Source organism: Aythya fuligula, chromosome 5 (assembly GCF_009819795.1).
Source record: "Aythya fuligula isolate bAytFul2 chromosome 5, bAytFul2.pri, whole genome shotgun sequence".
NCBI lineage: Eukaryota > Metazoa > Chordata > Aves > Anseriformes > Anatidae > Aythya > Aythya fuligula.
In genome coordinates, this window is record NC_045563.1 from 48,799,853 (window position 1) to 48,827,681 (window position 27,829).

At 36.3% G+C, this 27,829-nt stretch overlaps 1 protein-coding gene across 2 annotated transcripts; it reads right to left on the reverse strand.

The window, feature by feature from the left end:
* Positions 1 to 12,753: 12,753 nt before the first annotated feature.
* On the reverse strand, positions 12,754 to 27,785 carry APIP (APAF1 interacting protein). 2 transcript variants are annotated; one of them, XM_032189023.1, is made up of 8 exons: positions 27,732 to 27,785; positions 23,630 to 23,730; positions 21,200 to 21,248; positions 19,805 to 19,922; positions 18,385 to 18,520; positions 15,350 to 15,517; positions 14,685 to 14,798; positions 12,754 to 13,495 (listed from the first exon to the last, which is right to left on the reverse strand). In XM_032189023.1, exons 1-7 carry the CDS (start codon positions 27,768 to 27,770, stop codon positions 14,699 to 14,701), a joined length of 711 nt encoding a protein of 236 aa, XP_032044914.1. In that variant the 5' UTR covers positions 27,771 to 27,785; the 3' UTR covers positions 12,754 to 13,495; positions 14,685 to 14,698. The 2 variants fall into 2 exon arrangements, with proteins under 2 accessions (XP_032044914.1, XP_032044916.1); XM_032189025.1 differs by lacking the exons at positions 23,630 to 23,730; positions 27,732 to 27,785 and adding an exon at positions 20,480 to 20,639.
* Between the last annotated feature and the right edge of the window lie 44 nt (positions 27,786 to 27,829).

Below are 27,829 nucleotides of genomic sequence, written 5' to 3' on the forward strand. Positions count from 1 at the left end.
CTGTAGAGCTCTCATCAACTCCGGAGGGCCCAGGACATTTGACGGTACCACAAGAGCGATGCAGGCAGTTAGAGAAGGAAGAAACTTGTTCTTCCAGCATGGAGAAATGGATAGTACAGTGCTGGCCTGCCACAGGGCACTCATTGTTTTATGACACAGCCACTGTTTTTTCTGTTATCAGCCATATTTAGAAAGTAAATGTTTTTCTAACCTCAGCTGTTTTTCTGCCCTTTTGATACTTTTGTTCTAAGTTCTTTTGTCCCATATTTCTTTTTAATATTTTCTTTTCTATGGATACCTTTGTGTCCTCTTAATATCTTTGAGTCTTTGTCATGTTTATCATCTTCAATAGGTTTGCCTCCTTTTTCATTCTTTTCCTTTCATTCTCTCTTGTATAGTTTTCCTCCTTTTCTCTAGTATTATATTTATTAACTGCACTTAAGCTGCCTTGATTGAACACGAGGTCCTATTATGTTAGTCACAATCTACAGATCACGGCAGAAAGGAATTTTATCCTCCTTCCACAGATGAGGAAAACAGGGCTCTGACCAGTCACTGTCTTGACCTAATTCACATAAGCAAGCTAGATGTTTCCAGGCTTAAGACCATTTCTCACTAGTCCCACTGATGTAAGGCTGTCAGTCATCTTTTTTCCTTTTTTATTTTTCTTTCACACACTTTCCCTCTGTGTGCTCTTTCTCTTTTCTTTGTACTTTTCCAGAGAGAACAGTTTATTCCCTAGGGTTGCTATCCATTGGCCACTTTGCAGAACGTATATATTTCCACCCAAATAGGTGGCAATGATCTCAGGTTACAGGATGTTTCATCAACTTCAGAATACCTGTATTGCATAACTCAGGTAAGTTGAACAGTACGCCCATCGTGAAATAACACTGGGCATACAAGTTAATTGCATAGTTACTGTAGAAAAATAAAAGAAAATTATTTGCTGGTAACTACTCCAGGGACTCTATCAGCAGTGGCAGTAACTTGCTTGTTTAACTTGAGATAACACTTTCAGTGCTTGCTATTTTCCAGTAATCATGTAATTGACTGGTGTGCAAACAAAACGACACTTTGGAAAAATGCTTGCACATAAAATCCCAAGCTAACAGCAAGAAAAGGTTACTCCTACTACCTCCATAGACATTACTGACAACAGTTATCATAGCTTCTTCAAAAATAAGTGGTGGTGGGGAATAGAATAAGTGCCTTCATTGAATTCCACCCACGTTCAGCTGCAGGGCAATGGGGAAAGATGCACAACTGGGGGAGGAGAAGGAAGAAAAGAGGTACTTGATTGACATGTATAAATGAAGATCAAATAATCTTTGTTTTTGTTCTCCTTCTCTGTGGTAAATTATTTGGATGAGGGAAGGTTATTTGAATTACATGGTGAAACATAAGCTTAGATCTATCTCATTCACAAAGCAAAAGGACCACTGTCCTGTTACTTTGACTTATTACAACCTCGGAATCTCCAAACTTAAACTTATATTTCTGAGAGCAAGGTAGAATCAGCTTTTGTGAATAGGAGTGGAAATTAATAGTGTATCTAAAAATTTGACTAAGGTTTTAACATGGGAATGAGTTGACAAAAGTGAAAAATAAACTCTAGCCGCCTTAAAACTAAAGCAAGAACTGTTTTTGAACCCTTTGTTTTTTTCCCCAATTAGTTTTGAATCAATAAAATCAAATTCTTCTCCCAGCAGATTTTAGCATCCATGCTCAAACGTGGACTGAAAGAACTAGGTTCTGGCCTAAGCCTCTGTCATCTAGAAGGTGGATGTGACACTTCATCTATATCGGGATCAACATAAAAATGAAGTAGGGCACGGATAAGAGGTTGTTATTCTCATCCTGAAGTGGATACTCCTATTCCAAGATAACTTGTCAGTGTTAAGTCACTTCTTTAGTCCAGAGGCTTCACCTGTTACTGTGGCACAATTGCATGGGTACAACTAACTCCCTTGCTCCAATATGACACTCTCATATGAGCTTTTTGCTTTTTTTCTTTTTCCTGATTCAGCTTAACGCCTTTGTACTCAGAATAATGTAGAGTTTAAGGCAGTAACACTACTCTATTCACAGTCACAACATATCTGTGTTACTCTATTGTCTCAAGATCACACTTAGTCATTTCTACGCATGTCAGCATTTTAATTATGCCTGTTATCATTTTTCCTGGGTAAATACCAGGATACTGTGTCTGGAAGTCTGGGATGCAGTGTCGACTGCTAACGTAATAGAGATCTTGCAGAAATATTACCTACTAGAAGTTCGCAGTAGCTGTTGTTCTGTCTGTATTTCGTTGAGGTGCTTCGTTATTAATGGAAATTCTAAGGGAGTTGTTATCCCATATTAAAGCATAACAAGAGATTTCAATCTATTATTGAGTCATAATAGCTACTGGCATGGTGCTTTTTTCAATAGTAAGTGGTTGGAGAGCAACCTTTGGACATGTTCCTGCAGCAACACCCACTCTTCTAGGGAAAAGGATTATCAATGCAAATTACAGGGGTGTGTTTATTAAAGGTTACTAATTTGAAAAATGAAAAATTTGCCAAGGTGAATGATTGGTAAAAGCATCTGTCATCTATTTCAGGACCAAAAGAAGACTAAGAATCACAGAAAGCAAAAAAGGCTTTTTTTGGTAAAAGGGAAGCCTGGAAGCTATAATTACTCATTTCCTTAGATTTGTTCTAAAGTGCTTATCCAAACCTCTAGGGGCTATTTTCAAGCATCTTAAGTATTTCTGTTAGAACTATTTAATACCAAGGTAACTTTTTTCCCCTGTTGTTATCTAATAAAGTTCTCCTAGAATGATGTTTAATAAAAAGCTGTGGGCAAGCAAGCACCTACATCTAATCTGATCCATTACAGAAACCAGAGTCTTGATGTATCTTTGTAGGGTATGAGCACACCTGGATCATGCTCTGAATAAAATTTCTCACAGTGTACTGACATAGAAAAGTAACATTTCATATCTCACTTTTACATAAATAACATGAATTCAAAATCTCCTATACCTCACTTCAATTTTTTCTTGTGCTGAGGAGTGCAGATTAGAATCAAAGATTCCCCTTCTCCACAGAAGTAATCTCTCAGCTGCCTGAGAATTCATCAGTGCCCATTGCTGTCTCTTGCTGAGCCAGTTAGTAGTTCAGAGCACATTCAATAGGAAGAAATGAGAGTACTCCTTACATATTTAGAATAACTCAAAGTCTAGTTCTCTTTATGGAGATGGAAGAAACTTAGCTGGACCTCTTCATTCCAAAAAGGTACCAGTCTTCATCAGCCTGAGTGAAACCACTTACTGTCTGGGTACCATCTGAAAGAGCTGGGATTACTTCCTTATGCTCAGAAATAAAATGTAGCCAGAGATGATTAGTTTTCAAAGGCAAGGCTTAGCCATCTATCTTCAGGAATGGATTCTAGGCTGAGATTTCTCAACTAAGGAGGCTATTCTCTGCTGTGTTCAGCCATCTAACACTCAGACATGGATCAAGATTAAAGACCTGCTCGTATTCTTGTTTGCTGTTACCTGTTTATTCTACTTCACACACACAGCTTGTATTTAAAAAAAAAAAAAAAAAAAAAACTTTAATCTTTTTATACCTTTGAATGCAGAAGTCTTTACAAGGAAGTCCATTACAAGCATCAAAAAACTACCTTTTATTGTTATTATCTTGGAGGGGGTATAAGTGCTTGAAAGATGTATAAGGAAGTAAAGCCTACACAGAGCTTAAGTTGATCAGAGATGAGTCAAAGACCTGATACTACTTCTCTGGGTAGGAAATGTCTTTACCCAACAGAAGGAAATTGCATCCTTATCCATCCAAGAATTTAAGCATGGTAATCACAGTTTTGGGTAGATAGTGTGATTTTTTTTTTTATTTTGTTTTTATACTGCTGTTGTACTCACCTGAAGTTGAAATGACCAAAGTGGATATTTTAGATAGCCCCAAGAGACTGCTGAGGTTATGGAAGGTAATTCACAAGGACATCTACGGACTCTGAGGAACTTTCCAAAATGACTGTCTCTTGCTCAGCCCCTAACAGCAACGTTAAAGTTTTAATACTTTGTAAAGTAAATGCAAAAGTTTTATAAAAAAAAGCATCATCTACTTGCATTATTCACTGTCCCTGGGAAACTATTTCTGGCATAATCTTAGCCTTATGGCATTTTAGTCCTTGTACCCTATGTTAAAAGTATAGAAGACAGTATGAGTTTCCTCCATAGAGATTAGTAGTTTTTAAAAGTACTTTACATATAAAATTTCAATGCACAGCTGACAAAATGTGAAAATATGCCTCGTGAAGTTATCCTGACTTTAACCTCTCCTGGCTAACAGCATTTCAAAAACCCCTGCTGTACTTCAGCTGCCTTTCTTTTGTTGTTTCTGTGAAAATAAGTTTCTTCTCATGTTTGCAGAATCTGAGCTCTGTCATTTCCACTAGACTGATACTTTTGGGAGGATGAAAAATTCTCTTAAAAAAAAAAACACAGAAAATCTCCATGAGACAGTTCTAAGGAAGAAAAATAAATCTATTCTAGTCAACTGTAGTTCAAAATAGTAACTTAGGGATGTTAACAAAATGCACAAAGGGAAAAAACATCCCGATTATTATTTTTTTTTTAAATGAGAGGATAATTACAAGTATAACAAAGCTAATGTCTGTGGCATGAACCATAAAGGTCTTGATCTCTCTATTGGCTTCCAAACACATAAAATATGCATTTGTGTCTTACAGCTCATTGTGTGATAAACTTAATCCTGTAATGGGAAATCTTCTTTTGACCTAGCTGACATCCAAGGTGCAAGGCTAATCTGGCTATTTAGATCTGTCAACTTAATGAAACTTCTCCTGAGTGCTTTATGGCCAATTTTCTCTAATGTGCTTTTTCCTTTTCTTTTTCTTTTTTTTCCATGTGTAAGATTACTTCAATGTGTGCTAGATTAAAGTTGGACTAGATGATTTTAGAGGTCTTGTCCAATCTGAATGATTCTATGATTTTGTTATGGTCCCTGGCCTATTACCTTTAATTCCTAGAATACTAACACCAATTCCCTGTTTTAGCTTTCTCCTTCTTGTTCATGTTCTGCATATTGCTCTGTTCAGGAATCTTGTGCTCATTCCTCATGCTCTTGGTGAAATCCTTTTACTACATATGAATATTTTAAATTCCTTCTTTCATACTAACACAGTTCTCATTCACGGACACCTCTTCCTTGGAGAAATCTTTGCAAAACTATTCCTTGTGGTGTTAAGATCAGTTCTGAGTATTACACAAGGAAAAAAAAAAAAAAAGAATTGTAAAGATAGTTAAGGCAGATGAGAACAGAAATTTACAGAGCTCTGGAGGATTTCTGGAAGTGTAACTGAGAATGGCCTATCACTAATAATAAAGTAAGCAAGCAAGGTAGTTTGGGGACTTCCCCCCCTCTTAGCACCCCTGGCCCCCCTCCCCTGAGATTAAGTGTTCTGATAAATTTCTTCATATAGATTTTTGCACAGATTTCTACACACACACAAACATGAGTAAGGAAAACTCAAGACTTGCGTAATGCTGTGTTGCATGACATAATGCCCCAATTTTGATCTGTGTGTCACAGCCTCAGAGCCTTTGTCAAGTTAGAGTTAAACACAGACCGTACGTTATGGAAAAATATCAAAATTAAATACGGCTAGAATGACTTTTTTCTATCTGTTGTCTCCCTATGGGAACTGGTTGTAATGCATTATCATTTCTTTTTATTTGGTAACTCATTTTGGGCAATGTGAGTTTCAGCTATCACATAGTTATCTGTTATGATTACTCGATTGACTATTGTTCTGTTCTGGTCTAATTAGGCTTAGTTTATTATCTTCAGTATGGGGTAGTTTTGTTTTTAAACACTTCCAAAATCTGTGAGGAATGTGTTTATTAACTACTTGAAATGTCCAGATTTTCTTTAATATATATGAGTCCTCCTTACTGAGGAAATAGGAGGAAACTTCAAATACATCTTAACGTGTAAGGTATGACTCTTTTGCTAATAATAATGGACTACATCCAGGCTACAGGGATCGGGCTATTTTAATCATAGTTAAAAGCATAGTAAAACAAGGTACTACTTCCTACTACAAGGAAAGCGTTGCATTAATGCTTCAGTCGCAATAGACAGCGGTGATCCTCCTGTTCGTTTAATGGTGCTTGTCTGCTAATGTTACTGCCATTGCTACTAGATGCTTTCTTAGTTAGGTGTTTAAGGTCTTAATTATATTCTCTTCTTGCCTTTATTACAATTAACTAAATCATTTGTTATCATAATGTTCGTCTTCCCCTCACTTTGTTTGAAAGATTATTCCCCTCTTATGCTGTGGCTCGAGGCTTGATACACTAGGCTGCCACCGAAATACTGTGGAACTATTTCTCCTCCCTTTGATGCTTTTCCAGAGACAGCAGCTGCCCTCTTCCTGCTCTTGCACATTTCTTTGTATCCCCTTTAATTTTAACCATGGGAGGCAAACATGACAGTAGCCTTTCTTTTCTTTTCCTTCCCATTCTACCCCCCTCCCCCCCCTTTTTTTTTTCTGGCATCTGGACTTTAGGATTCAGATAACTTCCCCATCTGACTTAGATTAAAAAAAAAAAAATTATTCAGGCCTTTCTACAGCACCCCAGCCACAAGCCTCTAAGCCTGATTACATGAAGGAAGTATCAGCTGACAAGCGTGACAAATTCCTTACTTGGGATTCTTCAAATAAAAAATTAAAGCGTGAAACTGTATTCAAAATGGGAGTCAGGGACAGCCAGTGCTAAGTATTAATCTGTTCAGAAACATTTGAGTGCCTTGATTTTTAATTGCTGATTTCTCTTGAGGGCCTTCTGTTAAACTCCTACGTGGACACTCTTTTATTTATATATACAAGTTGAAAAAAAAAAAAAAACTGCATTATGAAATCTCATTGTTTTTGGCTATGTTTTTTGTAGGTGTATTCTGGGACCTTTATTTTTGTGGTGCATGCGATATTTCAGAAGTTATCATAACCTGAAGGTGAGGGCATTACATAAAGTGATGACCGAAGAAGATGCGGTAGCTTGATTTCGAACATATGACACCAGTCATAAAAAGAAAAATTTTTTATTGTATGAATTAAGTTGCAGGGACTGTTAAGTTAAACTTAAAATAACCCTTTTAAAAGTTGTTGAGGATAATGAATTAGCCAGGAGGAGTGAGAGCCTGATGCTGCCAACTAAAGTGCTTGGGGACTTGAGATAGAAGCGAACGATAAGAAGCAGCTTTCATGCATTCAAATAAATTACATGTTGGGCTTGGCTTAATCCTGGCATCAGAATGATCTCTGGGGTTTTCCCTACATTATCTTAGTCTATGATTATGCAAATATCCTTTTAATGTAGCGACTCCTTAACAGGAAATTAGTCTCATACTTGCTCATATGCTCTCGCAACCAACAGACATTTGCTTGCAAAATCCTAGTGTGTCTGAGGTACAAAAGGCACTTTAACCCCTTCAGTACCAACATTTTGCAAACATGCAAATAACAGGACATGCTTGGATATGTCAGGGATGTAGCAGATGAATCAGAGAAGAGCTGAGTTGTTCGCTGCCTAACACAAAAATGTTCCTGGGTTTGAAAGTTCAACCAGAATGCAAATGGTATGGAGTTTACATTCAAAGACAGTACGGAAAAACAGGTGAGGGAGAAAACTCTAACAGAAAAGCAGGATTAAAACTGAATAAGACACGGAAATGAGACAAAGCATAAAGACAAAAGAAATGTAATCATTAAATGCACAGCAACCCAGGTAGTTTGCCATCATCGTTCATGCATATACATGTGCTTAAGCGCAGCACAGCAGGGTTGTTTTCAGAAACTGTACTGAAGCAGGGACTGGGGGGATAACCTGTTTTCTCTGGAGAACCGGAATTTAAGGGTGAGAAGCTGATGTCTAATCTGGAAAGACAGAGGGCTAGTATCCTTTGGGAAGGGTGGAATTAAAATCACAAAAATTGATTTATGTTACTTATGATAACAGTAATGTACACATCTGAGTAAGCAGGAAAGCTTGGTTCTGACCTTGGTTTTGTAAATCTTTGTGATGTGAAGTTATCTGAGGTAATCTTTTCCTTAAAGTAATTGTTTCTACTGCAATAAGGCTTCTTTCTTTTTTTTTTTTTTTTAAGAAAAATAGTACCTGCTAGGTATGTGCCATCTATGTGGAATACATGAGTGATAAGTTAGCAACCAGAACTTGAGGTGCCCCTCACCCCCTTTTCTTTTTTATCCCCTGACCTTCAGTGCAGACGGTGAAATCCTGGGAGTTCCAGGGGAGCCTGATGAAATTTCACACCTAAATCTCCAGTGGGATTTCTGGTAGTATCTGATTCATTCAAGCTCTTTTGAAACTCCCATCAAAGTGAACTGTTCAAGGCATGACCTTAAGGTAACACTTGAATCAGCCACAGAATCTAGACTTCCAGCTCTTTGCTTTAAATATAAGACCCATTCTTTCTTCTATATCCAGTGTATTCTGTTTGTAATTATCAGAAATTACCATTAGAGAAATTGGAGCTAATCTGAGGCTCATTTGGGAGCGAGAATTTATGCTCAACTATTTAAATAAATTCTTGTTGAGCTAGTTTCTGGAGATTAAACTCTGTAATTTTATCTGTCATAGATGTAAGAAACTTGCTAGTACAATAGCACAGTATCTTAGAGTAAAACAAAACAAAACAATACACATACGTAAGTACAGAGAGTGGGTGTTTGCAAATGCTGTTCAGGCGATTTCATTTCTGTGTTTTTTTCCATTAAATTTCATCTAGTCAAACACATTCAGTCCATTCTTAGTATTGCATGTTAGCCACTCACTAGTTTTTTGTTGTTGTTGTTTGTTTGTTTGTTTTTCTGATTGAGCTCTAGCAAAGTCTAGCAAACGTGGGAAAGTTTGAAGATAGTGAAAAATTCAGAAATGAAATATTTGGAATTCATTTTGTTTTAAATAGAATAAAATCCTAAGAAATAACCAACAGTTGTGGTTTCACTAGAGGTTTCATATCCAAAACAATTTTGCAATGGTAATTGCAAGGTATATTTGCAACTTGGTATATTGAACCACTACTATTCAAATTTAGCAGAAATGGGTCTCCATGCTAATGTAGTCAACTGAAAAATACTCAGTTTTTATTTAGCATCTGATTTATGAAGTAAACCCTTGTGTACTTCCAGAATAAAAGCCTGAGACTGTATTTTTTGGACACAAGGACTTAAAAACTTGCTCTTTTAAAAACCATATCAGGTAGCACTCTTCTGGAGTAACTTTAAACATTGCCAATCATCAAGGGACTGCGTTGACATAAAATTAAACCAAGCATGCAGACTCACTGACTTCTGTGAAAGCTTTGATTAGCTGGTATCAAAGCTTTGTCATGTGTACCCCTGTTACAAAACTCTACCACGACTCAGAGGGCTGTACTTGTGCACAACGTGGGTCTCTAAGTCACAGATTTTATTAACCTTACACGTTGGGAAAGAAAAGAAAAACAAAGCCTACGAGGATTTACCTCTTTACCTCCCTTTATAATAAAAGGGAATTTCAAAGAGTCTTGAAAAAGGAAGCATTCTCCTGTTTTTATTTTTATTTTTTAGGTTACATATGAATCAGTGAAGTATATTGCCAACAACTCCCTTCAGCAAGGATACCTTAACTTAGCTCAGAGGTAGGGTTTTGGGCTGTTTTGTTTTAGAGTTTTGAAACTAATAAGGGTTAACGTCAAACTATACATATTTTTTTTTCTGTTGGTACAAAAGTAATCCATCGAAAATGCTCCTGGTTTATTTGCCAATTTGTCATCTCCTCTAAAGACTGCACAAAAAATTGTTAGACATTTAAATAGCAAAAAAGAATTTAGAAGAATAATGCTAATGTAGTCCTATCGTTCCACTAGTCGGTAGGATTTTTAGAAGTTAATTTTTAAATGATGATTTCAGTTAAAGGAAGTAGAATGGCAGTTGTTCAGGCATTACAGCATCATAGAGAACTTACAGCAAGCAGTTACGATGCCAATATAAGTTATAGCTCTATCACTCGATATTAGTATATGCTGCTTTCTGCAGTTTTATTTCCTTCTTGGAAAGCAAGTAGGATGTTAGCTAGGAAATTACTCTTATTGAGAAATACTGGAACTTAATTAGTATTTTGGATGACCCACTTGAAATGGGAATTATTACGTTTTTACATAATCCTATCTGGTGATATTAAAGCAAGATAATCAGCTTCTATGGAGATCAAGTATTTGTTGCAAACATACACATCTAGCTGGCTTATTAGTCTACAATTCACATGAGAATATTATCTAGACTTCAAAATGATGAGAAGTTAGAAGCTATAAATCATGTAGGAAATTTTTAATATTTTTGTTTTACATAATTGGAACTGAACTGTAAGAGCTTTATGAACACTTTGGGAGAGAGTAATCATTTCATGGGTCTGTGAAGCCACCAGAGTTGTCAAATCACTGATTTCTTTGTTGAGATTTCACACACAGATGTGAGAAGATTATATTTAACTCATTCAGTGATACAGAAATGGGACTCAGTATCTCTAAATCCCCTATGAAAGAACTCTACAGAAAATTCCTATTTCACACAAATTTTAGAAAGGCTAAAGAATTACAAATTGTATTTGGGCGAGGAACTGAATATTTGTATTTAACATATGACCCCAGAGGAATATATTTGGCAAATATACTTTTCCTTGAGTGTTCTTTTTTAGTTAGTCATTAATAAATATGCAGAACAAAACATCGAGAAGCATAAAATCATCTTTATCCCTATAAAACATCATTATTAGGGAATGATATAGTTACATCTTCTTCTGACACCATCTTCAGAAATTCTCTTTTTGCAGAAATCTAGCATTTTAAAGAAGGAATCAAAGATCTTAACCAGTAGGTGGCAACTAGATTTCAACAGTAAGTAGATTTTTGCATTAATATGTAATTGAAAAACACCACGGTTTTCATCTAAGTTCTTGCTACGGTCACGGGATGTGTAGTTAGTCACCCCAAGGTATTTACCACTGACAAATAAGTGTCTAATAATGAAAAAATGTATCAATAAAACTGTAATCAGCAACCTGCAGTAACCTGGAGATAACCGCCATTTCACAACTAAGGCCACCCTCCCCCTGAGGTGTAAAGGTCGCACGCTGCCGGGACACCTCCACCTACCCTAGGGAAGGGCAAATGTGCCCAACTGTCAAACGACACTTTTCATAACGAAACCTGCTGCTCCGTCAGCATGGTGCTACTGCTATTTTTTTTTTTTTTTTTTTTTTTTTTTTTTTCTCCGTGAGTTGTAGGAGCACAACTTGGAAAGGGAGTTCAGAGGATGAAGTGAAGGACACAAAACTCAGCAAAGGAAAGAGCTATATCTGGTTAATCCTTTAATGTAAGAATGTAGTGGCAAAGATTTTGTTCACTTAAATTTGCCTTAATGGATGCTCGTGTGCCTCACAGCCCGAACACCAGGCAGGGGGGAGGCTATCCAAACTGTACGGCAATTCTCATTAACAATTCTTCAGCTGTTAACTGACTGACAGGGTCAGGAAAATTTAAGAGCAGAGCTTAGGTATTTTCTGCCGAGAAAACCTGAAGGCTTCCAGCAAGGTGAGGGTACACTATACTGGTAGATAAATTGCTGGCAAGCTTCCTGTGGTGCATCGTTCCCTACATGCCTCAGTCCTGTCAAACAGTAACTCTTCATCACTTGATGTCTTGATTCCTTCTTTGATAGCTGGTCTTGTCTGGTAGCAGCAGATGCTGAACATGCTGTCTTGTGCCTGGCATAGAAAAACAGGCTGTAGTTGCCACGAGGATGTGGAGATGCAATGCATTTGGTTGCTGACATAGCAGCAACAACTCTGTTGGCTGCACCAGGCTGTCATGGCACAGGTAACTGCATTTTATTGCTTTAGAAACAGCTGTTGCCCAACCTGGGTTGGCTCTGGTCAGTAGGCACTTCGCTTATAGCAAGATGCCTTACTGAAAGAGTTTTGCTGGAGCCCAGTGAAAGACTTAAGTGGGGACACGAATATCGACCAAGCCAAAACAGGATGGTTTATTTTTTCGGGTGCAAGGTCAGCATAAAACAATCACCAGTAATTTGAGCTTTTGTTGTGATATAATCAGTAGTCTGATGTACATAACTACAAAAAGTCAATGCTTTTTAATAGGTGAAAAATAAAAAGTTCTTCCTGATTTCTTTGTTTAGTAAAATACTTTTCCAGAAGTGGCTGATTAATTTTGAACAGTCATCCCCATCAAGTATGGGAATGTCTTCTCCGTCTCTGATGTTAGCCATCTCTTTTGCCACAGCTCTGGTACTCTGGACCCACCTCTAAGCTGATTTAACATTCTAAGGGGATGATTAGGTAAAATATAATTATTTTATTTTTACCCCCTGCAGTAGTTTTCTCTTAGGTTAATGAGTTAATTCGCCTCACAGAAGCTCAAACAAGTGCCAGAGATGATGCAAGGGAAGTGGTGGGAATGCATGGCCCCTAGCAGAAAACAGGAGGGAAAACAAGACCTCTCCCTTCTGGCAGTGTAAGCTGGTCAATTGGTGTTCTTCCCTGGGACAAGAGTCTCAATGCTCAGTCAGAAAGTTGGTCAATCATGGCTTAGATTGATGCCACTGGGGGCTATTCCAGATTATGAAATGAGGCACTAAGATACATAAACACGTGAGACTGTTTTAATGAGCTGTTTGATTAAGCCTACCTTAGGCTGGATAATCATTGTTCAGAAAAAAATATCTTACAGTTGTAATAGTTTTAAACAAAATCACATTGAAAGTGAATGAATTGTAAGAGGTAAAAAAAAATATGACAAAACCCAGAGCAATCTCTCAAATTCCCAATGCATGCTATAAAATTGAGTTTCCTACTCATTATAATGACAAAATATGATTTGAAAATACATATGCTACAGGCTTAATTTCACAGAAATCCTATTAACATAGCATAAATGAAACAACAGTTTAAAAAATCCTTTAAAATTCATACCTAACTTTTTAATTAAGGGGGGTCCCCACATTTTTCCCAAGAATAAGGACTACTTTATCTTTCAGAAATGAAGAACTAGAACAAGTTAAATGATGTAGTAGTAGAGCAGGATCAGCAAACACATATTTGTTGAAATATAAAAAGCATACAAACAAAATGTCACATTAGTTCTCTGGAGCTTTTTTCACTCTTTTTTTTTGCATCTGAATTTTCATTTTTTCTACTGTAGATTTTGACAGCACTTGTGAATAGCAGTAATTGTCCAGGATTTCTGTTTTAACTCTCCTTTTCTTCTTTGATGTGTTTGATAGTCGAAACTGACTGCTAACATCTGTCAATCTGCTGAGTGTAATAGCACCCCCTTCTGGTTTCAACAGGGTGAGGTGTGGAATCTGGAACTCCCATATAAGAAGATACCTGTATGGGGAAAACGGGATAAAAAATTAAGGTATTTTAAAACTACGTATTTCAGACCAAAGGCAAAGGAAGATTATTGCCACTATGTTAGTACAACATGTTCAATTTCAGGAGCTGAAGAGCAATTTTAGAACCCTTCTCATGGGCCATAGGGTAGCTCTGTGCAGGTGTGCTAAGCAGCATGTCTTCAGCCCTGAATGCAGTGGCAGCTCTCCAAATATCTCCTCAGACAAGGACTCATTTGACAGCAAGCCTCCTGTCCTACTGCTTCCTTCTCTAGCGTGGGCATTATGGCTAATGCTCTGAGTACCCAGCTGGTCTAGGTAACCTTCTATGCTGCCTAAGCAGCCATTTTTCATCTCTTCTGATGCAAACATGGTGGGTGGAGAGAATTATCTGATGGGCCAACTCTGTGCAAGAAATTAGCCCATCCTGTTTAATTAGACCACTACTTTGGTCTAGGAACTCCTTTATGATCTCAGTACCAGTATCTTTAAATTTGCTTAGATGTTAGGAAGAGGTATCCCAGACTCTGCAACATCATGCTACCACTGTGTTTTGCCGTACTGAGTTGTATAAAGCCTAATGTGAATTGTTTGAGAACTCTTTCAATTACATAAAGTACTGCCTGGTCACTTTATGTATGTGCTTTTACTTCAAAACACTGACTACAAACAGAAATTCACTGTGACACGAGTCACACAGGTGCCGGTAATCAACACAACAATCAAATTATAATCAGCCATTTTTGCTTAAGACCAGAAAACCACACCAAATAAGTAACACTACTGAGACAGATTGAAACCAAACCTGATACCACAAGCTGAAGAACAAAAGTAGGTGTTCAGATATCTCTTTATAGATTAGCTTACGAGGATGTGGGCTTTTTCTTTTACTGTTTTCTGTCAAGTAATGCTTGATATACTTTAGTTTTCAAAAGCAATTCACTCCATGCCACAGGTATGCACTAGAAGAGGCACTGGGCATGCTTAATATGTATCTTTCCATTGCATTGCATGGTAAGGGAGCATTATTTCTGGCATAGATACAACTGCAGTGGTAATGGAGCAGAGAAGGAGAGGGTACTGAAGTTTCTAGTCTGTTGACTGACTGAGAAAGCAGACTGAGCAGACGGTGTCAACTACAGTCTTTCCCTCCAAAAAGATCATCTGTACAGATAAATTCACACCTGAATATTGTCATTTATAAGATCCCATTTTCTTCTGCTGGATGTTTTGAAGGATCTAGTCCATGCTGTTTCATTTTCACTGCGATGTCAAATAGGTAATCATAACACTCACACCTAAGATTAAAAGGAAGAATATGTGAAATGTAAAGTTAGGCTCAAGTCTTACTACATTTTCTCAAAGTTATTAGTTTTCTTTCTTGAACTGTACACCACCAATGTGACTGTCTGGACAGCTGTTGTAATTTATTTCCATCACTGCTACGTGGTGAGTGAGCTGGGCCATGCCCAGCATTTTTGCTATCCGAACTTGATTTGTTGCTCTTCCATCAGCAAATGAAGAATGCAATAACCCCCTGAAAACGGACTAGGGAAAACGGGGAACAGTATTGGTAGATGTCAAGTAAAAGCAAAGATTGTCTTCAGGTTTCATATGCGAAGGGACTTGCCTGTGTAAAAGGCAAACATGGGGAACTGTCAGTCAGCACTGAATAGGAAGAAAAATCAGTGAAATCATGGATGAAACCATTATCAAATACATTCAGCGAGGCCAGAAATTAATGAATGTTCTGAATGATTAAAAATGCTCAGAAATACACATAATATTAGGGTCATTAAAATTTTGAGGTATAATGGCAAAATGTACCATATTTGTAAATTGTACTCACATTGTTTTGGCTTTTTCCCATGTTTCTCCCCATACGTAAACTCCATGACGTCTGACCAATACAGCGCAAGAATCTGGGTATTTTTCCATTGCTTTTGCCATTCTTTCTTTGAGATCCTTCTCTTCTGGTGTATTCTCAATAATGGGAACCACTAGTGTATCATCATATCTAAGAGAAAAATAGATGTTTATATTTTAAAAATGCTATGTTTGGAAGCGTGATCTCATACTTTAGCTCTTCCAAAAGGAAGAGATTCTCTTTGCATAAAGATGTTAAATTCTCAACACTATAGAGTTTTAAGCTCTTCTATTGTTAGTCAATCACAGTGTAACATATGAACTCCAGAGATATCTCCCACTCCTAGACTTATGCCATGCTGGCAATACCTGAACCGCACTTGAGGCAGAAAAAGAAAACAGCAATTTAATGTATTAGGTGTAGTTGTTTGTTCACATATCATCACTTTGTTGGGTCCCTTTACAACTTTTTCAGACTCTCTTCATCCTGTATTGGCATCACCTACAAGCTTGATCTCAGATTAAATTATTCAAAAGAATCACATCATGAAGAAGGAAATGAAGCTGTTTGCTAGAGACCAGAAAAAAAATTAATTTAGGTAGTCCAAAAAGCCCCTGGAAATAAGATTGTCCTTCTAAGGCATATAAATAGAAAGAGTCAACACATGAAAAATAAATTCTTCTCTGTGATAGAGTGATTGGTGGGCTATATGTGATCTTAAGGGAGCCTGAGAACCCCAGTTCCAAAGGCAAGATGATGCATGTTATTCAATGGAACTTGCCTAACAGTTTCTTGTGAAGGAGGACTGGGATATTTGGCATTGTTTGAACCTTAATTAACACTGGCAGAAACTTGTTTAAATAGTTTTTAATAAGTCCCCAGTTCACATGCAGATTTATCACTGAGATCTCATAGATATTTCATGAGTGGATGCTAGTACAATTCTTAAAAAACACAGAAGGGAAGCAATGGTAAAAATAATATAGCCTGTACTTCATATTACATATTCACAAAATTAAGAGGTCTCATCCCTTGCAGTTTTCTATGCTGATCCTTTTCCCAAGGACGTCAAAAAAATAGCGAGTGAAGAAAATTTAAGTTTTTATACGTTCGACTCCCATGTATTCTGATCACTTAAAATTGGATTTGGAGTGTTTGCTACTAGTAACAACATCAGCTAAGGGATTGGTTTCCTGCTTTCTAGTTGGACATTAGTTTTGAAGCAGGTATAGACACCATAAACTGATTCCCAATCATAACCTTGTTAGTAAGATTTACAGAATCATAGAATGGCTGAAGTTGCAAGGGACCTCTGAAGATCATCTAGTCCAACCCCCTGCTGAGCAGGATCACCTAGAGCACATTGCACAGGATGGCATCCAGGTGAGTTTTCAGTATCTCCAGAGGAGTCTCCACAACTTTTCTGGGCAACCTGTTCCAGTGTTCTGTCACTCTCACAAAAAAAAAGTGCCCTCTCACATTCAGCTGGAATTATTATCTGTAAAGCCCACAGAAGACTCTGAATGAGTTAAACTAAACAGATATCAAGTATTTTACTGAACGATAAGGAACCCGCATTCAGATAAAACTTTATATAAAATACTTTGAGACAACCTGAGACTTTCAAAGCTATTTACCACAGATCTAGTTCTCTGTCTACAGAAGTCAAAGGTAAAGTTATTCTGGCATCTCTAGGATCGTATTTAGGCCAACAAATACTTCTGATTATCCTATCTGTAACATTTTCCTGGATAGCTTCCAGAAAAGGAAGCTTTTTGTTTTTGTTTTTTTTTGTAATTAGAAAAAATATATTCTCAATATCCCCTGTTGTTGTTGTTGTTTTTTAAGACCCTATTCTGCACTATAGAATTTCTTTTGAATTCAATGCGCAGTCTGGCGTGAAGCAAGACAACAGAACTGATCTAGGGTGGATGAACATGTACTTAGCAAAGCTCCAGATTACGTTTGCTTTCTTTATTTTTTCTGATAGATTCGCAGGATGGTATAGGACAACTTGTAGATATGGAGCATAATAAATACAGTGTTTCCTGACTAACATATAGGAATCTTTGAAAAGTCAAAATGCAAAACAAAACAACAACAAAAAAAAGTTTTTTGGTTGTTGTTTTTAAACCAGTGTTGTTAGACAATTCAGTATAAGGGATGTCTTTTACTAGGAAGTTTTGCCACATAAAAATACAAATGCTAATGCTGTCAAGAAGGGGAAAGCTGGCAAGTCAACCAAAACTCTGAATAAAATATGCCTAGGCATAAAATCACAAGTCAAACATATTGCTTGCTCCCTTGCCAAAGGGCAATTGTTAGTTACAAAAATTAACATCAAAAAGTGGAAAGAATTTAGCATTTCAATTTTTCATCTAATTGTCACATATTATATAAATGTTGTTTGCTGGTCTCAATTCAACACTCTGTGGGTGGAGTCCTCAAAACAAGCCATCACACATAATTTGGAATAACTCAGCACTTACCTCAGAGCTCATCCTTGAAAAGTAATAACATTATCTTTAATGAGCTGTTTATTCTGAATTTTCTTTCAAAGTCTGTCAAGTAAAATCTGAAATCCTCTACTCTCTTAACTTGCCCCAAACTAGCACAGGCAATGATATGTGAAGTCCACCCAAATGCAGTTTGTGCTTTATCAATCTAACCTAATGTTGGCTGGCTACAATTTCAGTTTAACATCGTATAGATCTGTTCACATCTCTGTTCTTGAGATATTTGTCGGGACATGGCTCTTTATTTGGTTTGTTTCTGTAGCTCAACGGACCACAGGAACTTTGACGTTACAAGATTTTATCTCAGATCTCTTCCATAGGCTTAAGACCTTCGTAGGGGAAGCCAATGACTGATTTATTCCAGAGGTCTTGTTACTACTTATTCCTAATACTTTATATTATACACTTGAACACACATAACTCAAGTTACTTGACATCTATTTATTTTGCTGAAAACAAGCAATCAAATAGCATGCCTCTGTTTTTAACATAAAGATATACCGGTAATAGCCTCCTGAAGTACACTTCTGTATTCCTTTTATCATCTCCTGATGGGTAATAGTGAACTCACTCCCTTGGTAAAGAAGGGTGGCCATAACAGCAGCCTTGGAGTGAGTATGGATCACTGCGCCTGCTCCTAAGAAGAGAAAAAGAAGAAAAATAGATATTTTATGTTTTTAAAATACATCTATTAAGAACATTTTATTCACATGCTTGATACATTTCCTTTGGCTAGGCATCGTAGCAAATGGTGATCTACTGTAGTAGAAGAAAAAATGTACAGCAGCCTAAATAAAGGTAGGAAATAATTACTCATCTATAAAAGATAATTACAGATTGTCTTACGGTACCCGTGTCAAATTTTAGTTAGTGACAAATTCTACGAGAAAAACTATTTGCACAAAAGCAAAGAGAAACATTCCTTGCATATTTATTTAGGTACTGTGAAGACTAAAACACTCTAAGTTCATCAGAAATCTGTGATTCTAGAGAATTTCCAAACTTATTTGTGAAAGTTTAAAGACTTTATTTTTATGCAAGTAGTCTTCCTCAATAATCCACTGATTCTCTGAAAAATTATTTATTGTTATCTTATTTTACCATGACAGAAAGATAGATAGACAAAAATTATAATTTATTCCTTTACGGCTGCAATGTTGCCAAAAAATACAAGTTTTCCTGAGGTACAAATGCAAGTTTCTTGTGTAGTAAGATGAGCTGAGACACCCTAAATCCTTTGTATAGTATCAGATGTACAGATGTAATCTTACACAACAGCAAAAGCTGTCTATTACTGTCCATCTGCAGATGTTCCAGTACAGTCATGCCAGAGAAATGTGCAGAACATTATTTGCAGCCCAAAACCCCCAATACCTTTTCCCATATGTATGATTGCAAGCCATACTGCTACCTAAATGTACTAACGAATTATAACAACTGAGCTTTTTTTAACATCTCTGACAACAAAAAAAGGAAACAGATGCCCAACTGGAAACTAGCAGTGTGATTACAGTCACTATGTGATTAAAGAAAAGCTTCATATTTTTTTTCACCTATCAGTAATTTAGAGCCTTTAACCATAGCCAAAACTTGTTAAAAGGGTATCTTACACCTTGCAAAATGTGTAAACACCCCATTCCCTCCTGCAACCACACTAAATCAACAGACTGCATTAAAAGTCAGTGCTGAAAAGATGATGATCACAGGTGTACCTACATAAGAAAGCGTAAATGAGACTCATGGGATGTAATACAGATTATCTTCCATTGTATGTGTTCCTGTACAAATTAATTTATTTTGTAGTTTTTTTTTTTTCGTCACTGTGACTTTCATGTATAAAGAATCTGGTACTGAATTTTGATTTTGTGCGTACATATATAGTGTTTCAGTCATCACTAAACCAAAAACATGTGCTATATACCTCTCATAGTGTAGGCATTCATAAAAAGAGGCGTGCACTGGCTTTTCTTTAGTTTCTTGTGTGGTGGGGGACCACTGATGTCCTGTTCATTCATGTCACAAACAAACATATCTTCTGGCTATAAGACAAAAAATGTTGTTACTTGCGATGCTTCAACAGTTTTGTTTTCCTTCTAGGGAAATATACACATACATGAACGCCACATACTTATTATAGCATGCAATTTTAACTTTGGAAAAAGTTGAAAGATTAAAAGATTAGAAGTTATTCTAGCTGCTAACATTAATTATCATCACTATCTAAAGTGAGTGAATATTAGGTACTCTTATTCAGACTGCTGTAGAGCAGATATTTGTAAAACTATATATTTCTAGGAAAGGAGACATCTATCTAAATAACAATCAATACACAAGGAAAAGTAGGAACCTATTCAAAAAAAAAGAAATGTAGATGTACTTTTCCTTTACACCATTAGGAACCATCAAAGGAAGCAAATTAAAACTAAATATATTTAATTTGTAAAACTATGTATTTTTAACCTTGCTTTTAGTAGCTTTACAGGAATGTTACCTTTGCAATAATCAGCTAGTCATCACAGTAGAGAATTGTTCAGGTTAGAAATAAAATTGTTTTCTAATTTAAAAAAATCAGCAGGAAATAGTCACAAGACATCACCTTGCTCACTATGCTCAGTCCACTGCTGCTGCCAATGAGGAACAAAACATGACATCTTGTCATATTTTTTGCTTATCTTGCTTATGTTCCTATCAGGCACTATGCAAGTTTCTATCAGTGAAGAGCTTCCTTTCACTCATCATTGTATTTTCCCTCAGACCTGTAAAATAAATATTTGGGGGAGTTCCTGCTGTTGTAAAATAGTTATCATTTACCATTTCCCCCTCCACTTATATTTTGGTATTTTGCTGTTTCAGGGAAGGAATAAAATAGCCAAGGTCACCTTTTCAAGGTGCAACCCCATCTATTTTCTGAGAAGATCAAGAGAAAGATTAGCAATCACTCAAATGACAAGAAATAGAAAGGAGGTGCTAATGCTTAATTATGTAGGTGTTATTGAAACTGTAGACAGATATCTATAAAGCCATTTAATCTTGAAAAAGAAAACAGCTGGTCTAGAGTAACTTTCAGTCTTGAGAGTTAATTTAGTCTTGATGATCTCTCTGTTTTAACCCACACTGGCCACTGAAACAAACATTGGCTTGCTAAGTTATCCAAGTACTTAAATAAGGAGAGAACTCAACAGTTACTACAAGAATGCAATGAATAGTATAGTAAGTGTCTAACTTCACATAACGAAAAATGAAACACTAAACAAAGGTACATGTACTTCCACCCATCTCAAAATGAGGTCTGAGGTAAAAATAATGTTCAATGTACCTGTATTCTTTCCTTCTGGACTCCTGAAGGAGCGATGTAGATTTCATTCCTAAGGAAAGTCACAGACAGGAAAAAATATAAAAAACACACCTATTTAACTGCATGGGCATTGTAACTGTAGATACATTGAAAAGGAAATAGCAAATCTAGTCTGTGAAAATTTAACTTTCTTACTCCTGCATACAATCACAGGTAGATGTTCTTTTTTTTTTTTTTTTTTTTACATGCAACTGGATCATACAAGGGGCATATCAATTCTCTAGCTTACATGAGTACCAGACAGTGTTTCCAACTTGTGAAGAAATCTGAAATACATGCAGAAAATGCAACTTTGTTTTTCCTGTAAAGGAAAATACACAACTTTCATCTACACTAAGTCAGAACTCTACACCTCAGAATTCAGAACAAAAAATTGTACAAAAAAAACAATCAGTAGCAATCAGATACTGAGCTGTAGCAAAACTACTACTTAAAAATCAATAGACTACCTATAAACAGTATAAATTGTCTACTTTATTATACAAAATAAATACTTTCATTTTTGTTGTAACTGTCTACTCTATATACAGTCTTAAAATGTATTTATATATTTATTTGCATTCATTAAAAATCACAAATTCAATGCAATGAAGTGACAAATTTAAGTAGAAGTGCATCACTTCTTGCAAGCTTTATATGATTAAAATCTACAAAAAATAATTTAAATGATTTTAAGATGGCATCTGAAATAGTTTAAATAACAGCAAAGAAAATCAGATTATTGTATCTTATACTTGTAATCACTATTTGGTTTCAACAGCAATGTATTAAATTCGGGAGTGCAGAGACATCTAGTGAATAATTACTCAAGTTACAGATATAGCTAGGAAGCATGAGATGTCTATTTATTTATTTATTTTCCACTTCTTTAGAAATTTGTCATGCAAGGAAAATCTGATGATGAAATACAGACTATGAAATAAGGGATACCTGATGGAATTCTAGATCCACTTTTTATAATGCTATACCGTATCCAAACTGGCATCTTTTTTCTGAGTAGATCCTGTAAATTGCACGGTGAGTAATGCCGATCAGGATTAGTTGGTAAGACTAGTTGCTGGAATTTCAGTTGCATTTCAGTTGCTCTTTAGCTATCTCCTGTGGAGCAATTCTAGGCTAGTCCACTCGTTGCCTCATGGCCATTCATTGAAATGCTGCTGTAGTCACGAATACAGTTATAAAGATTACCACTCCTACCACAGTAAGATGAGTTATTAGTAGTAAGTCAAATACATATTTCAGTGTGTTCTGAGCAATAAAATGATAGAACTGTCGAGGAACACCATGCTACTATGTTCCTTTATTTCCTGTTGACAACATTTGTCTTGTCACAATGAACATGAATTATGCAGAAACAGCAAAGAAAATAGCCTACATTTAGCTATGGATGAGAAAGCAGCGTTACTTCCTGTAAGTGAAGAACTTTGAAAACAAGAATTAATCCTCATCATTTCATTTCTCTGATTATTTATTGCTGTTGGTTTGTTTGCAAAAACAAGCAGGGAAGTGACGTGACCTGCCCAAAGCCATTATATCACAAACATTAGTGTTTAGGGCTGTGTTTATTGGAGATATACATACATATTTAAATGGCAATAGCTGTTTTCTTTCTGATATGCACTACATGGAAGGATATGTCAGAAAAATGAGGGATCGGTCACTTTCAAGTTACAGTGTCACAACACCCTGTGAGGTGGCAGACACTGTGAAAGCTACTTTGTAGCGATCATTTCTCTTTTTTTCAATGGCCACTGAGAGGAGCTCTGTCTCCATTAGAAGCTTGGAAAGTATGAACAGGGGCTGATGAGCAAGTAAAAAGCGAAGTGTTGCTCCTCAGATACACACCAAAAATTGTTTTGCTCTTGCCTGTTCTGCTTTAATTATATGCCAAGAATATCTCCTTAGAAATTATCTCAGTTGAACAGTGATTTCCTTATTGAAGGAAATGTCTTGTCTGCGACATGTCTAAGGTGGGATTAATCTCATCTAACCAGAGGCATTTGATAGCCTGGTGTAACCTAATCTAGATTCCAGTCAATGGAATGAAAAATGGAGAAGAGATAATTCTTTGAAGGCAATTCATCTACCTTAAAGATAGAAAAAGGACAGAATAAAGAAACTCTCTGAAGTTGCCTCTCCTCCACTGAAGGAACCTCAGTAATTAATTCAGGCTAGACACCTCCTTTCTGTACGGCTAAATTTGTGGGATTGTTCATTTCCACTTCTACCTTGTTACATGCACTTGACAATCAAACATTTGTCACGGAACTGAACTGCCCTCACCAAATACTAAATGACAGCCACCTTCTCTCTATACCCATCATAGAATGATTTGGGCTGGAAGGGACATTCAAAGATCATCTAGTTTCTTTTTCTTCCGTCTTTACTTACCCATGCTTCAAGCTGATTCCTCCACCAGTTCCTGTTACCCAGCCTAAATGATAAAACTGTCTGCAAAGCTCTGGGATAAGGTTTCTTGGATGCAACTTTTCCTGCAAATAAATTAAAAATAAATTAAAAGCTATCATAAACATCACAAAACCAAGAATTTCAATTCTGAAACATAGTTTAAAGAGGTAGTGTTTTCATACTGCAGCATGACAGTCTAATTTACACTTACAAACTTCAATTATAAAATGACCGTGTCTTTGTACAATGTCTTCTTTGCTTTGTTGGGGCCATTCATGCCTTGAAACAAACAAAACTCTGAAATAAAATATGGCTACTTATCCTTCACAGGAATAGTCTCATCTCAAATTTATCCAAGTGCAGTGGCCCATGAGTATTACCAACAAGATCACATCGTGGATTATATGGAAAATAAATGTACATAACTTCTTTCACTTTGAAAAGCTCTACTGTTTTTCCATTGTATCAATTTTCTGTATGCTTATTTTGCTAGCTTTGAAACTTCATAGTTTAATTTATTAATTACAATATGATTTTATTCATACTTACTATAAATTACAGTAGAATATGATTTTAAGCTGTTAATATTTTACACAGCAGTGAAAAATACCATAGAAAAGATAGGCAAATTTTTTGAGGAACTTCACATTCCTGCATTTTTACAATGTGAGGTTAGCTCACAAGCAGTTTAGCCAGAAGGCAAATTGCATTATTTTAATATTTCTTTCAGAAGGAAAAAAGTTATTTATTTTTTCCACTTTCTGTTGTTTATTATATATGTACTATATGTGTATATATGTAAATATATTACATATATAAATACACATTTATATACAGATGTATACATCTATATATCTGACTTTTAACCAAAGGTACCTGTCATGGCAAAGATACGTTTATCATTGACCTAAACCAGACTGGCTTTACAGTACAAGCCAAAACTATTTATTGGAAATTCTAAACATTTCTTTACACTGAACATATAAAACTCAGAAAGCTGTACATAACAGGTAGGTAACAGTCTTTGGTAATTAAGTATTAGAAAATTTAAGATCTTGAATGTTGGAAATATTTATATAAAAAAAATAACCAGTATATAAAGAGAAAATTGTGAGATACAGACTTTAAATCACAGTGTGCTTGAATTTCCTCATTTGCATGTTGACTTGAGTACTTCTTTTAGCTTATCTTAGAGAACAAAAACCGAACAAAGCCTCCCTGCTTTACCACTGTAAAAACAAAAATTATATGTATTTTCACAAAGATCCTGATATAATTGAACTCTTAAAGTAATGGATAAAACAGTAGAGAAACAGAGAAGTACTTTCACATAAATGTATCTTCCTGGAATGGGGTAAGATCTGTAAGTACAACACCTCAGTAAGAGAGCTGATTTTGTTTCTTATATGAGCGTGTGACACAAATCAGCAATTAACACACGTACTCCCTGCATTGCTACTGTTTTTATCAGAAAAACGATCAATTTTAGGAAGGCTGTTTTGGAAAAAAATAGACCCTTAGGTCATCAAATACTGACCCTGGATATTGGAGGGTCATGCATAATTCATTATATATATTAAAATATGTATGTAAAGTCTGATCAATACTTCAATTTAGCAGCGTAGCACCATATTCTTCAATGACACTTGTTTATGAAGATGTTATCTTTGAAGAACTGGCATCCACTTCAAATGCTAATCCTGCCCGCTCTGTTTCTGTTCTTTAGAGTCTCTTTCAATATATTTAAAAAATAAAAAAAAAATGCCTGTTTATTCAAGTGTTACACACAGACTAACTGGCACACCTAGAAACTTAGGTAAGAAGTTAGATTTTTCAAGCACCAAGAACCCATATAAGTTCACACTACTTAAAACAGAGTATTATAGACAGGAGTGCACGAAGTGGGAAATAAAATAAGCAAACTTCTACACCTCAATCACATAGCTGGGAAGGAAATCATTCCTTTCTAGCTCTTCTTCACTGAGAATAGTTAACATACTAACAAGTATATTCTAACTAAGTATATTTCTCAAATGCTACTGTCTCTGAAATGTTACTGTGATTCTGAAAATATTAATGCATGTGTCCTATGTTTACAAATACAAGTGCATAGCATGTGTAAATTATGGGTCCCCGTTCTGTTGTTCTAACTTGTTACAGACTGCCACAGACTGAGTCCCATGACGTCTTGTTTTGACTTTCATTCAACACGAAATCACTGACTAGTTCTAACCCATGAATTGGTATTTTTCATTTCAAAGAAAAATAATCCCTTCTACTTCTGATGGAACAAACTCCTATTAAACAGGTTTATATTGCCCTTATTTATTGAATGTACACAGCAGTGAAAAATTCTGTTATAGCATTCTTCCAATTGTTTCAGATTTTCTCTGTTTGGTGAATCTGGACATTTAGCACAAAAGTCACATTCATAGCGGAATATATGTGCTTTTTGCCACTTTAAATCTTCAGAGGTATTTTTTTAAGTTCAAATTCAGGAGCTACTTTCATCAAAAACATACAGAAGTAAGTATCATCCAGAATTTTTGACTGTTTTTCTGAGGAACTCCAGGATCAGAAATCAGTCTTCATAGTTTAATATTTTTCCAGGATTAGTGGATACTGATTATAACCACAAACTATCTGAAAAGAAATATCATTGTATTTCATGTTTAAAATTACTGTTAATAAAGATGACTCCCCTTTTCAAATCTAAAAAAGGTTATTTACTGTAACAAGCTTGGGACTGAACTTGTGACAGCAGCAGGCAACCACAGGATCACTCTTTGTCAAATTTCAACGAACAGAACTTTTAAAGTTGATTTTTAAGTTGAAGGACAGATGCTACTTGGTTTTCTCTTCCTTAGGTCTCCAACTCAGGATCTAGACCACCAGTTTTCTGATACAGTCAGTGTGGACAATTTAGCTTCTTTGCTGCTGTGCTGTTATCATCTTGACCTGAGCTTTCGACATGATGTTAAGTATGAGGAAAAACTCCGTAAATTTTCATGAGTTAAAAGAAGTGACCAATTTTTCAATCCTTTTTTTTTTTTTTTTGAAAACAAGTTTGCTGGTAAGTTTCAAAACAGAAACTGACAAAGTATTCACTTAAAATATAGGCTATTTCCATCAGTATTTTTTTTTTTTCAGAAAACGGTTTTTGTATTTTGCAAAAAAGACTCTGGCTACTCAAGGAAAAATGGCTTTTTCCTATTTTATCCAAATTATTAGTAGTAGTACTATTAAAACTAAAAAAAGGGATAATAACATGGAAATCTAACATAATGGAAATCAAGGTGGCCCCAGGCTACCTGTGGAACAAATGTATCGTAAAACTCAGCTGAAGTGCGGTTATTTCAGGATATTACAGTCAATAAGCAGTACTTGATATATATACATATATACACTTGATATATATACATATAAACAATATACACTGATGCACACATATATATGTACATCTCCCTCACAAATTGCTTAGAAAATATATATTGTCCAATATATATTGTCCTGAGAAAGAAGCAGGGATGGAGTCATATAGCTGATATTTCACACTGACAGGTAGTAAATCATTATTTCTTGGACTAGCTAAGTTTAATGTGGCAAAGTGGATCTGTGCTACCCTATGTATAAAGTGAGAGAAGTAGCATTAGTTAAGTTTGTAGATTTCGGCTTAAAATCTGTCTATAGCAATTTGTTAAATGCCCAAAGTAGCAAAAATAACGTAATGATCCTTTTTTTTTTTTTTTTTTTCTTTTTTTTTTTTTTCTGCGACACTTTCAGGACCATGCAAGGATTTTATAAATCAGAAGGGATTTGTTTCTCTTTTAAGTGAGCATCATTTTAAGGGAGGTCAGAAGGCAGCGGGGTGGGTGAGGATCCCTGCGCTGCCCAGAAGCCTCTAGCTGCCGATGTGCCTACAGCTTCCCCGGCTGAAACTGATCACTTATGTATTTATTGCGCACCACTTTCACTGCTTATTACCGCAATTAGCAGCTTTAATGAGTTTTAAAGGCCGGGTGTTCAGCACCTGCCCCCCCCGCCCCCCTCTTCCCCCCCAACGGCCGGGGGCTCCGCCCGTTACCTGCGCGCCCTCGCGCCCGCAGCCGTTGGCGGCAGCCATAGCGCCGAGCCGGGGGCCTCGCGGCGCAGGCAGCGCAGCGGGCAGCCCCGGCGGGGCGG